Below are 12,825 nucleotides of genomic sequence, written 5' to 3'. Positions count from 1 at the left end.
GTGATACAAGTGGACCTACCTCCCCTAGGGAGGAAGCCCAGTTTGCCTCCAGAGCACATCCTTCAAGAGGCAGGACCCAAGGACCCACAGACCCATGTCCCTCACGTACAGTGCCTGTTTCCTGGGAGCTTGTTAGCACTGGGGGGCACAGGGGCCTGCAAAGAAGCTCCTGCCTCTCCCCCTGGTCTCCACTGTCATTCCCCATCCCGGCAGGACTGAAGACCCAGCCATACCCACTGGGTTGTGTTATCGCTGTGCTGGCAGAGAAAGAGCAGCAGGAGTCGGCTCCAGCTGCAGCCACGGGTCCCCTGCAGGTCGTGTCCTCTGGGACACCTGTTAGGGACCTCTTCAAATGTACCCAAACAGTGGAAGATGCTGCCAAGCCAGTGTGGGACTACAGAGCTCACATTCCTCCTCCTGTTTGGAAAAGGCCACTCGTTGCTGCAGGTGCCTCGGCCGTGCCTCAGCAGAGGGGACATGGACCAGGACACACAGCCAGTTTCAGAGGTGAGGAGGCCCTGGGTGCCCAGCACATGGCCCCCTTTTACAGCAGCCCTTCTTCCTGGCTGTGCCCACCTCTGGGTGGGTGCACCAGGCTGAGGCTAGAAGCAGCTTGAGAGACTGGGGAAGGTGAGACCAAGGAGGGGACTTTTCCTGGGCAGCTTCAACCACGAGACCTCCGGAGAGGCGCAAGGACAGAGACGCAGAAGCATCCAGTGCTGGCCCAATGCTGACCCTGCTGGGCCAGTGGGAATTTTGTCACTGATGAGGCCAGTGGGCTCAGGCTGAAGCCAACAGGGCCCCCATATGGATATCTTACCTGTGGGGTCTCAACAGGATGGACAACCCCAGAACTGTATTTGTGGTGACATAGTGGAAGGAAGCCTAGATGGCTTTGGGTGGACTTAGGCATTTATGCACTGTGGCCCATCCTTTAAAGGGATTAAAACAAGCAGTTTTTCTTTCTTTCCCTTTTCTCCCTACAGATAGAGAGTGTAAGGACTCTTGTTTTGCAGATAAGTGCTGCTTGTGATTATAGGAGAGGAGTTTCCCAAAGCAGAATGTAGTAACCAAAATGAAATGGAACGAATGCATCAAACCCAAGGCATTTAATAAAATAAAACATCTCTTTACCACCCTCTTCCCCACCCCCCCCCCCCCCGAAAAAAAATGCTGGGTTAAAAATACGTAGCTATACATTGGTTCCAAAAGACAGAAAATTCATTCTCCTGGGGGTACAGAGTAACTTTTCAAAACAATGCAGCCCACTAGACAAACGTATTTGGGGGATTGGACGGAATAGGCCAGGCAAGCTTTCTTTCCTTGGCTTCTCTGTTAAAAGCATCATAGGTGGAGTCTTTGGTGACACTTTTGGCTGTAGCTGGAATATCTGCAATACCAACATGATTTTTTTTTGCTATCCTGGAACTGGTGGTGATGGTGTATGCATTGCTTCTGTAGCATTTCATGGCAGACATGCAAAAAGTTTCTTTCATCCCTCTTCTGAAGTTTGCATTATAGATGGAGTAGAGGGTTGGCTTAGAGGCTGAGGAACTGAAAGAGATCCAGGTGATGGCCAGGAAAAGCAAGGAGCTCTTTCTGTAGTCTGTTTCCTGTGGGTGCCACAACTGTACCATGAAGAAAGGCAGCCAGGACAGGAGAAACATTGAGTTTAACATTAAGAACATCTTGATGGTTTTCACTTTTGTTCTCGGAACAATATTTGTTGTTCTCCTGACAGTCATTCCATCCGTGCCTATTCTCCAAATGTACTTAATGACTTTCTGGTAAAAAAGGATAATGAAGAGGGATGGGATCATAAACACCAAGAGGAGGTGGATGATACTGTAGGCAGATCCTTGCCAAGAACTGGGGAGAAAAAAGTTGCAGTGCTGGTCGCTGTTGGAGCCGTAGAGAAAACAGGCTGGTGATGCAAACAGAGCACCACAGAGCCAGGAGGCCAAAATCATTTTTTTGGCTTTCCCCCTGGACACTTTGAAGCTCAGGGGGTAGACAATGGTGTAGAATCGATCCACGCTGATGGCGAGGAGCACGTAGATCTGGACCCCGGGCGTGAGGTACTGGATGTACCTGACCAGCCGGCACACGCCGCTGCCCAGCATCCACCGCCCCGAGCTCAGCTGCAGCAGCAGGAAGGGCGCGCTCCCCACGCTGCTCACGAGGTCGGCGCAGGCCATGGACACCACAAAGTAGTTGGTGGTGGACTGTGTCCTCCTGCTCCTGTGGATCACTAAGCAAACGAGGAAGTTTCCCAAGACAGAGATCAGCCACAGCACTCCCCAAACCACGCCGGCGGCTACGATTTCCCCCGGCCTCAGCCCATACTCTACCAGAGAGTGGTTCCTGCTGGGGCTGGCTCCTGGGACTGGAGGTTCTGCCATCTCGTAGCCAGCAGGAGGAGAGGAGGCTTTGGGGCTGCTCGTATTCTGCAGCAGGAGCAAGGTAAGGACAAGAACAGGACCACTGCTGTTATCCATGCTGCGAGCAAACTCAGCTACATCCTTTGCTCAGGCTGCAGACAGAGAGGAGAGAAAAGGTTCTTTTGAACAGCTGTGTATGGAAAGCCCATCTTAACCTACAAAAGAATATTCTCAGTAGTAGAAATATATACTGTGACTTCTGTATTTCTGGGCTAACACTGAAATAGAGCTTCTGGGTTCCACTGTAGCTGGTGGTATGACAGGCTGTGCCAGGGGGATCCCACCCCATTCCCTGGCTGGTTTGAGGTGGCTGCCAGCCTTTCATGCCCTTTCACATCCTTTCACTTTTTTCCTCACAGCCCCACTCAACATCTGCACCATGTGCACCATGACCCCAACCCTGCCTTCCTGGGTGGGATGAGAAGGGCAAGACCCTTAGGCCCACACAGAGTGTCCCCAGGTAATAAGAGGCCTCAGTCCAGAGAAATTTCTAGACCATTTCCATGTATGCCCACAAGCCCTGACCAGACCAGCTTATAGCCCCCTTTTTCATGTGGTTTTCCTTGGAGCAGGATGTCTGTGGTGGGAAGCCCTTCTTTTGGGGTTGAGGAGCTGCCCAAGGAGACTTCCCAGGATTGAGCACCCTCACCACCAGCCCCACACCTCTGGAAGAATGACTGTTTTAATCTTGAGTGATCCTTAGACCCTTGTGGACGAAGTGAGCTGAATTTCTGGAGCCCTTCAGTGAGAGGCCCTCGGGGTGTGCACTTTGGGCCATCGTTCTTGTCTCTGGAGTAACAATGTCCCCGACTGGTGACACCAAACCTACTGCCTGTCAAATGTCACTGCCTGTGAATTACAGTTTGTCTGAGGGTGTTACCTGTGTGAAATTATTCTCCTGCACCCTCCTGGCAGACACACCACAGATTGTGATGGGTGTGGCCTCCCGTTCTATGCCTATATTGCTAGATAGTTTCCAGTGTCGAGTTTAGCCAGATGGTTGGGTTGGTTTTAGCCTGTCACAGGGATAAAATGCAAAAATAGCTAATTTTGGTGGCTATACACATGCAACACCCTGCTGCTGTCTGATGTCCTTTCAGTCATCATCTTGACATGCAAAGCCTTTTACTCACTAGACATACAAAGCCTTTTCTATGGGTCTACTGTGAGGAAGCTGAACTCCAGAGCTTGATACTGTGCAAGATAAATCAGGATTCAGTTAATGACCAGAAGATCAAAAAGTTCATCCAGGAAGCCAAATGAACGAGCTCAAAAAGCCACTACCATCCTCCTCAGCTTTCCAAGTGATCCACATTCCCAGGTTTTCCTTCTGGTGGGCTTTTTCCAATGCTCTACTGATGCTTTTTGCTGTGCCTACTCTGGCTCTGCGTCTACCACCTATTGTTTTCTCCTTGTCTTCCTACTCAGAGTGAGGCCTGAAAGCACAGAGCCACAGGATGAATTTGGGATCTTGCCCCTTGTGCTGTTTTGAATGTCTCCTTCAATAATGAAGTGTAAAAAAAAATCATCAGGTGTGGAAGAAGAAAAGAAGTAATAATTTCTTGGAGTGGTTATAGAATATTTTTTTCCCTCTAGCTTTTTAGAGCCTGTACTTACTGTGTCTGTTTGTGTCATGTGAGGGGGCACTGTCAGCAGGTCTTACATTGCCCCTTGTCCCCTCCTCTGCTGGAGGGCTGTGGGTGCTGCCCAGCCTGGCCTTGCCTCCCCCCTCATCCTTGGTTGCCTTCCCTCTTTGTTTTCTTAGTGGCTTTGCCTGGCAGATGATTCCTGATTTCTCAGAGGGCTCCTGCTTCTCTTTCCCCACCCTCCTTTGGATGGATGTGCCCCCCTGGAGAAGTCCTGCTGTCACCAGCTGTTGGCAGGGCATTTGGGCTGCTGTGTCTGGCAGAGTGGCAGGATGCATTGTCAATGCAACCTGCTAAATTACCTGTTAGAATTATCTGTAATAAAATAATACACGTGGAGGCTATTAACTAGATGGAAAGGAACATTATGGGATAATTTTCTTCCTTTATTTCCCTTCTTGCCATGCAGAAGTATGTGCCATTAAAAAAAAGCCAGCTGTACAAATTAAGCCTCATAGAAGAATAATCAGATAAAATGTCTTGCCCAGTACTGAAGAGCAATGGAAATCTGGTACAAGAATGAAATGGCCTTTCTAAGCTGTTAAAATAGGCAGAGTTGCTAACACTGTTCTCGTGATTTTTCTCCTTGTGAGCCAAATCTGCTCTCTGTGTCTGCTCAGACCTGACACATTCAGTTTTGCAGGTGGGTAAACCCCGAAACAGTTACAGGGCTGCTGTGCCCAGGTAGTACTTTTTGGCTATTTTTCTGATGCATCTTGCCTAAGAGTCAGCCCAGCTGTTCACGTCAGCTGCTCACGGGAGAGCTTAGGTTACCTGCAAACACGCCTTGGAGAAGACAGGAATTGAGCAGCCCTGGGCAGAGAACAGCCTGTGACCCCAGTGGACACCAACCAGAGGGTGTCCAAAGGAAGGAGAATTCCAGGAGATGAATCCAGCTGCCCTGTGCCAGTGCTTTGCTGGCAGAGGAAGCAACACAGGGGTGGGAAGAGCTGCCCATGTTCAGCACAGACGGTTCTCGTGTGCCGCTGCTTTCCTCGCTGTCGGTGGAACAGGAGAGGCACCCAGCAGAGGGACAACTCATGCTGAATTTTTTGATTCTTCTTTAGAAAACTCTCAGGTCATTTAGCTCACTGCCCACGAAGCACAGGTGGGAATATAGTTGCAATTATAGGGAGTTTAACTAACTCGAGCCTAGGATTTCACCAGTTGTACAGCAATTGTTTTATTTTTCAGAGTAGTAAAATGCAATCTGATAAACCATTGCGCTCCGACATTCCTGCGTTCCTAATAATAGGTAATTTTTTCTTCAAATGGACCAGAAACTAATTTCTTTTATTTTAAAATGATCTCTATTCAAGCCTATTTTCCTTATGTGGCACTGAGATCAGCATCATGCCCTGATTTAGTACTAAGAACCTGAGTGTCTATGGCCCAGCATGTATTTTTCTTTGGTGAGCAATTCTGGTTTTTATGAGCCTATTTTTTATAGTGGAGACTTGAACTTTTGTATTATGAGTAATGCTCCAAAAGGAAACAGGATCATAAAAAGCTCAGCATAGGCACAACTCTTTATGGATCTGAGATGCAAATAACTGGAGATACCATGGCTTGCTGCATTATTTATCCCCAATTCCCATGTCTAGATTTGCTACATTGTTTGCCGAAATATGGTTTAAGTGTTAGTGAACCATTCAACTTGCAAATATCAGGTCCATAAAAACCAGTGATGAGTTCTGTCAACTCTCTCTGCCCTGAAGGTCCATAAACAAAAATTTAGAAGCACAACAAGTAAAAATTTCGTATAGCACGTAGGTGAAGCCTAATTACATTTTTAGTCAACAAAAATGCTTGTATTAATTTTCCCTTTAAACCAATATAATACTGACCTGAATGGCTGCTTTCCAGTAATTGCGAGTCTGCATGGATTCAGCAGTGCCAAAAAACTCACTTTGTCTTTCAAGCATTTTAGAGTGGGAATCCTTTTAAAACTGGTATGAAGCCTTTCTGTATTTCTGTTTAAAAATCTACTTCTTTGTGCATTAGCTTTGGAAAAGAAAGAGCGTGCGAGATGACTCACAATCATTGAAGAGGGATTTCCTGGTGCCACAGTTCCATTTTACTGACCTTAATTTGCAGTTTGGAGACCAAATAGCTCCATTTTGAGCTGATAGCTCTCCATGACAGATCTGTTACTTAGAGATGAACTATTTGAGCCACAAAAACTTCATGCAAGCACTGCCATGTCTTCTTGGCTATTGCACAAAGGCCATATGGCATAGTCACTGTGTGTTTGCATGTTTACTGTCCTGTCTAAAAATGCAGCGCCCATTGCAACTTGGAAGAGCAAAACCTAACAAGATTCAAAAAAGAATGCAGTAAATGGGATTTTTAAAATTTTTAATCAAAAGAAAAAGCATTTTGTTTCCCAACTAGTGTTTTTCAAGATTAGAAATGCAGCTAAATAAGCAGATCATTGTACATTACTTGACCTAAGCACTAGCAGGGGGGCTTTTTTGTTCAACATTTTTTACCTCTCTGTATCATAGCTGCAAAACACCAGGCAAGAATTGGCCCAGCAAATTATTTCAAAAGCATTAAGCTGGTCATTTACTGCATAAATTTCCCTCTCTGAAGAGTGTCTTGGGAAGAGCTGCCAGACTGGAAGAGAAACTCTACATCTAACTGGGTGTAATCAACATTAGGAGTGTGAGTAAATTGAATCAGAGTGGGGGAGGGGGGCTTTTGTCTGGCTGTGAGATGCTAGAAGATGACATCCACCCTGCCTAAATTCAGATGAACTGCCCTGTGCGTGCAATGTGCCAGTGTAGAAATCCCTTTGTAGAAGAGCACTGTGTTTTAGCCTCTCTCTGTCCCTTGCTGTGCAGAGATGCTGTTGTGCATATTGAGGCCATTTAGTCCTCTTGCTTCCTGCAGAGGAATGTGGATGCACACACTGCTGTAAGCACTCAGTTTCCCTGCCAGTCCTTTCCTCTGCTCTGGTGCTCATAAAAATCCTCAGCTCTTTGCCCTGCTCCTCTTACGAAGGTGTTTCTATTCTCTGGGCAGCTCTTCTGAGCAAGGCCTGAAAATCTCTCCAGGTGAAGTGTGTTCCTCCTCACTCTCTGCATTCCACCATGTGGGGATAGGAAACATCTGCCCCTATTTTACCCAGAGAAGGAAATGTTTTGAGTGCAGCAAAGCCTTTAAGATCCATACCCACACCTCACGCGCTGCTGCCTGCTCTCTGGCTTCACCCAGCTGGTGGAGATCCTTGTCCCACAGCGTGGATAACCAAGGATGACACGGCTGTGAGCAAAGATTGGCTCATGAATGGAGCTCTCGGTGCTGGTGTGGACATGGCTCAGCTGATGGTAAAAGCTTCTGAGCTGAACTGATTGAGTAAGTCCAGTTTTGGGACCCTCAGTTTAGGAAGGACGGTGAGACACTTGAGCGTGTCCAGAGGGGGCAACGAGGCTGGTGAGGGGCTTGGAACACAAACCCTGTGAGGAAAGGCTGAGGGAGCTGGGGGTGTTTAGCCTGGAGAAAAGGAGACTCAGGGGTGACCTTATCACTCTCCACAACTCCCTGAAAGGTGGGTGTAGTCAGGTGGGGTTGGTCTCTTTCTCCAGGCAGCACTGACAGGACCAAAGGACAGTCTCCAGATGCACCAAGGGAAATACAGGTTGGATGTTAGGAAAAAGTTTTTCACAGAAAGAGTGATAAAGTTCTGGAATGGTCTGCCTGGGGAGGTGGTGGAATCACCATCCCTGGATGTGTTTAAAAACAGACTGGATGTGGCACTGGGTGCCAGGGTTTAGTTGAGGTGTCAGGGAACAGGTTGGACTCAATGATCTTGAAGGTCTCTTCCAACCTTGTGATTCTGTGAATTCTGTGAGTAAGCTGACCTGTGGTTTTGCATCTTACATCAGGATCTGAGGGCCTAGCCTGTACTGAGGGGTGAGGTCATGGGAGCAGGAAGTATGGATGGAATCAAATAAAAGAAAGAAATGTTCTAATTTTCAGCACATCTAAAGAATATCTGCTGTATGTTGGAGGAAATCCAGGGCACCGATTCTTAGCTACTGGCCTTCTTTGGCTCTTCAAGTTCTTTTCTGACTGTTTTAGCAAGGTGTTGAAACTGGGGACAAGGATATAATACTGCAACAGCTGCTGGGATTGGAATAAATTTTTATTTCTTGCACTGGCTGCTTGGGGAAGAATCCTTTTTCAGCTTCATCCTTCTAACTGAGCTTAGTAAGGAGTGAGACATGCAGCAGCTAACTGGAACAAGAACAGGGTCCATCTCTTCCTTCCGGGTCTGTCAGCTCCCACCTGGAGCAATTAACTGGTTAAGGGCAATTCCACAAGGTATGATTTTGATGAGCAAGCAGGATTCAAACCCCTACACAAGTCCCGAGTCACTGCATTTTGGCTGAGTCTCCTTAATAGACGTTGCCATCTCCTGAAGTTCATTGTGGTTTTCAATGCTCTGGGAGCATTGGCTTTTCCCTGCATCTGGAGGCAGTGAATTTTTCTCTTGTATTTACTGGAGGTTAAGACTGACCTAGAGGAAGTTACTGTAGGTCTATTAACCTGGGGTAAGTTGCTAAAACCCAGTAATTATTCATGTACCTAAACCTTGGAGTGTTTATTCTCTGTTGGCACTGAGAAGGAGCTCCTACTGTAACTGCAGATACCACCAACATTATGCTCTGGTCCAGGTACAGGCAGTGATAAAATATGAGCCAGATCTGTGCTCAGTGTTCCCCAGATAGACACCCTCACCTCCTCAGAGGGCACCACACAGTTTACAAACAGGTACACAATGGTTGCAAGTCTCTTCTTGGAGATGTAACTCTTGCCCCCAAAGGACAGCCTCTCAGGTTTAAGTGATTCAGGGCTTTGTTCTATCCTCCCACTGCTGCGATTAGTGTGCAAAACTCCAGATTAGCCCTAAATGTCTAAAAATGATTATCTAAAAATGGTGGCAGAACCCAGATCTGTGCCCAGTGTGACTGTGGGGGCATAAAAAAGTGGGAGCAAGCAGAAGAAGGACTGACCTAATTTCCAACTCTGCTGTCACAACAGCTTCCACCTACTGGAATCATCCAAGAAGACTGTAGAGAAGCTTGAAATACAGCTTTGGAGGCTTTTTATCCTCCTGATGGGGATTGAGTGTGTCCTTGGGCATGGCTAGCCTGTACCCTTCCGTGATTCAGAGGTAAAAATATAGTTGCTCTCTCCCACGTGCTTGCATCAATTTTTGGCAACACCAGGCCCTGCCCACAGCCCCACACATTCTTCTGCTTGATGTGAGGAGCCTGGTGCTTACCAGGGCTGCTTTGCCATCGTGGGTGTTGACAGATAAGCAGTGGTGAATCTCATGCCTGGCTGGTTTCTCTGCCCATCTCTTGGAAATTCTCACCCTCTCCCCCACAGGGAAAATGCACCAGCAGCTGTGGCGAGGACTTGGGCAGCTCAGCTCACCCTCTCCCCAGTAGGGAGCACAAACTTTCCCCCTAGGAGAACCTGAAGAATTTTTTTTTTTTTTTCTGTTGGTTTTGTGTAGAAAGGTTATGTAGAAAGGAATTCTTGGCAGGACATCTTGTGCAAACGGCTTTCTCGTCACACTAGATGCTCGTGTGGCAGCAGGATTTTTGCACTGGTGTGAACATTTGTGCTGGGATGTGAGAGCTCCTGTCACAGGGCTCTTCACCCTTCTTGGTAACGTGGAGCTGGTGCTCACAGGGCACAGCTGACAGGGAGTGGAGTGGCAGTGGTGGCTAATAACCAGAGATGCCTGAGGTGCTTCCAGGAGGATTTATCTGATAGGAATGAGAGGGAGCAGACCTGCACGAGCAGTAGAACAACTCTCCCATGGGCCTCTGCCTGAGGATGCAGCCATTGGTGAGAGCATTTCAGTCTTGCTACACCAGCTGGGCTGGAGAAGCTGGGAGGGCTGAAGGCCAGGCACAGCCCGAAGTTGGGTTGGAAATGCCTGATGTGGAGATGATTGTGGGAAGGGAGGCTCTCTGCTGGGCAGGGCTCAGGGACGATAAAAGCAGCCCAGGAGAAGCCACTGGGGCAAGGTGTCAGCCCCTGATCTGGAGATGCCTTCATTGACAGGGTGCCAGTTGCAAGAGCCATGTTTGCTGCCTTCCATCTTTCTAGGGGAAGATGGAAGCTGCTGGAATGAAGAAATCCCAAACACACACGGGCTGCGTCATGTTTTGGTGCTGGGACAACTGGTGGGGAGGGTGAGCCGACTCCACCTGAGGATGTTGGGGGTTTGTTCTGCGTGGTCTGACTGAAACTGCTCTCTGTTAAACACCTGAGAGAGGGTGCCTGGGGGGCTGCAAAGGAAAATGCAGGTGGAGATCATGTGGTGTGACCCGGGTGTGGGATTTGCACTGCACAGCTCTGCAAACAGAGGCCTGGCAGGAGAGCTGAGGGGGAGGGAGAGTCTGCAAGCTCTTACTTTGAGACAAGCAGCACAGCTCCCCAAATGTGTTTAAGTGTAGAGATTCCTCCCCTTACTGACTCATCTGAGACTAGAATGCTTAAAATAAATCAGAAATCAAGCTTACTCATAAGTCAAGTTTCAAAAAAATCCATATTTAGACACCCAAATAAGCTTTTAAGGATGCCTCTGGGTTGGCAACCAGTTTTCTTGCAAACCAAGCCACTTGTTTAAGTGGTTCAGAGTGACTTTAACAACAAACCTTCAAGAACTGCATCTGAGAACTGGCTATGAATCCTGCCTCATACACACAAATGGCCTTTTGAAAGCAGAAGGCAGCTTTACTTCTTCGTTACTCGGTGGAGCCAACATACTGTTTGACATGCTGGAAGCCAGCTGGATAAATGAGAAATATTGCTATGCATTCTTAGAGAGTCTGTGCCTGAATTAGCTGAACCAGAACAGCCCTCTTGCCTGTGCTGGCTATGGATAAACAAAGATTGCTCTGCTTGTGGGGTTTCCCTGAGTAGCTGCACCAAGGCACCCACATGGAAAAAGGGAGACAGCACATCCAGAAAGGATGTTTTCAAATTAAGGGCTGAAAAATACAAAAGTAGCTGTTCCATAGCAATAGCATGGGGAAGGAAGAAGCTGCTTGAATGTATTTAGAGACAGAGAAAACCAGATGAGCAGACTGGTCTGCTCCATTGCTCTGAAGTAATTTTCTGTTTTCACTGAACTGATGTCAGGAGATTGTTTCAAACAAATAAGTAACATAATTGAAAGATAATGAATATGGATAGAGAGAATGTAGAATTGTCCAGAAAATATAGGTAGTTATTCTGCAGTAATTCTACACATCCCCCAGCAGAAGAGGCTTAAAATTCAAGCCCCAGAGAACATTTTCTCCTGAGGAATGAGTCCTCCTGGCTAATCCCCGAGTGATTTAAATGCACATAAGTAAATACACCTAAGATAAATTACTGGGAAAGATCGCGTCGTTTGCCTCCGCAGGGAGAATCACCCCTTTAGCTACAGCAGCGCTCAGCCCCACGCACCCACATACCTGCTCCAAAGCGCAATCCCAGAGGCGCCGGTCTCCTCCTTGCTCTGCCGCTCATCCCAAGCGAAGCCACGGCTGGGAAGGTCCCGGTCATCCTGGGAACCACGGGCTAGCTCCAGGGCTGCGGCTGCCCGTGCCCGGCGGGGAGGGACGGGCTATTCCGCCGCTCCCGTGCACCGCAGGAGGGGATGACGCCGGCCAGGGGCGGCCCGGCCGCTCTCGGGGTCGGGCGGGACGCGGATGCTGCGGCCGCTCCCGCCCCGTCGGGGCCATCAGCACCGCGGACAGCGCCGGCGGCGGCGGGGCGGCCGCGCCGGGGACACCGGGGACGCCGCGGGGACACCGGGGGGACACCGGGAGGGCCCCAGGGCTGGGCCGCCCCCGGCCCGCGGCGGGGCCCGGCTGCCGGCGCTGACGTGCCGGTTGCCATGGCGAGCGCGGCGGCTGGAGAGGATGCTTTTCTCCCGCGATGGTCGCCATGGGACCCCGGCGATTGAAAGGAGAGGAGCGAATGAATAAGCGGAGGGAGGTGGAGAGAATATTTAACTAGTTTCCTCCGGGAATTTGTGCCTTCTTTCTTTCTTTCTTTCTTTTCTTTTCTTTTTTTTTTTATTTTTCGAAATTCCCATGTGGATACTGAAACTCAGCCAGCCTGGTCCGTCCCCCTGCTTTGCCCGCGGTTTAAAATTCAGCACTTTTTTTATTTTTTAAGGCACAATTTCCTTATGTTCTCTGTCACGTACACTTTATTAAGCAAGTTGGAATAATACCAACCCCCCACCCCCGAATCTTAATCAGCCCTCTCTCCCAAACATTTTTCCTGCAGAATTACAGCAGCTCCATAAATTTTCTTTCACTGCAAGTTTGAGGAAGGAAGGAATCATTTTAGTCCTGACAAACTCTCTGCCTCTGAACTAAGCAAGAAATATGTTTGGAGTATGGATTTCTATTATTTTGGGATTTCTGACTTGAAATGCATTGGTAAACTGAACCTATAAAGGCTGGGTATTCTCCTTTGTTTCCCCTCATTTTTCAGTGGAGAACTCCAAGTATATTTTTATAATTGTTTTTACTAGATGTCTTTAGTGGAGAAAAAGTTTTTTATTGAAAAATACTGTCAAGGAAGAAATAATAAATGTGGTTTTTTTCCCCTCTAATTGCAGTGCTATAGTTCAGTTTCCTATATTTTACACTTTTAAGGTACACTACTAACAGTGGAGTGGGCACCCTGGGAATCAGGTCAGAAACACAGAA

At 48.1% G+C, this 12,825-nt stretch overlaps 1 protein-coding gene across 1 annotated transcript; it reads right to left on the bottom strand.

Annotated features, from left to right (window-relative positions):
* Positions 1-1,169: 1,169 nt before the first annotated feature.
* On the bottom strand, positions 1,170-12,094 carry LOC119708344 (probable G-protein coupled receptor 19). The gene is made up of 2 exons (XM_038154621.1): positions 11,575-12,094; positions 1,170-2,533 (listed from the first exon to the last, which is right to left on the bottom strand). The coding sequence occupies exon 2, from the start codon at positions 2,496-2,498 to the stop codon at positions 1,269-1,271; it is 1,230 nt and encodes a 409-aa protein (XP_038010549.1). The 5' UTR covers positions 2,499-2,533; positions 11,575-12,094; the 3' UTR covers positions 1,170-1,268.
* Between the last annotated feature and the right edge of the window lie 731 nt (positions 12,095-12,825).

Source organism: Motacilla alba, chromosome 1A (assembly GCF_015832195.1).
Source record: "Motacilla alba alba isolate MOTALB_02 chromosome 1A, Motacilla_alba_V1.0_pri, whole genome shotgun sequence".
NCBI classification, from domain to species: Eukaryota; Metazoa; Chordata; class Aves; order Passeriformes; family Motacillidae; genus Motacilla; species Motacilla alba.
This window is presented reverse-complemented; position numbering and strand designations above follow the sequence as displayed.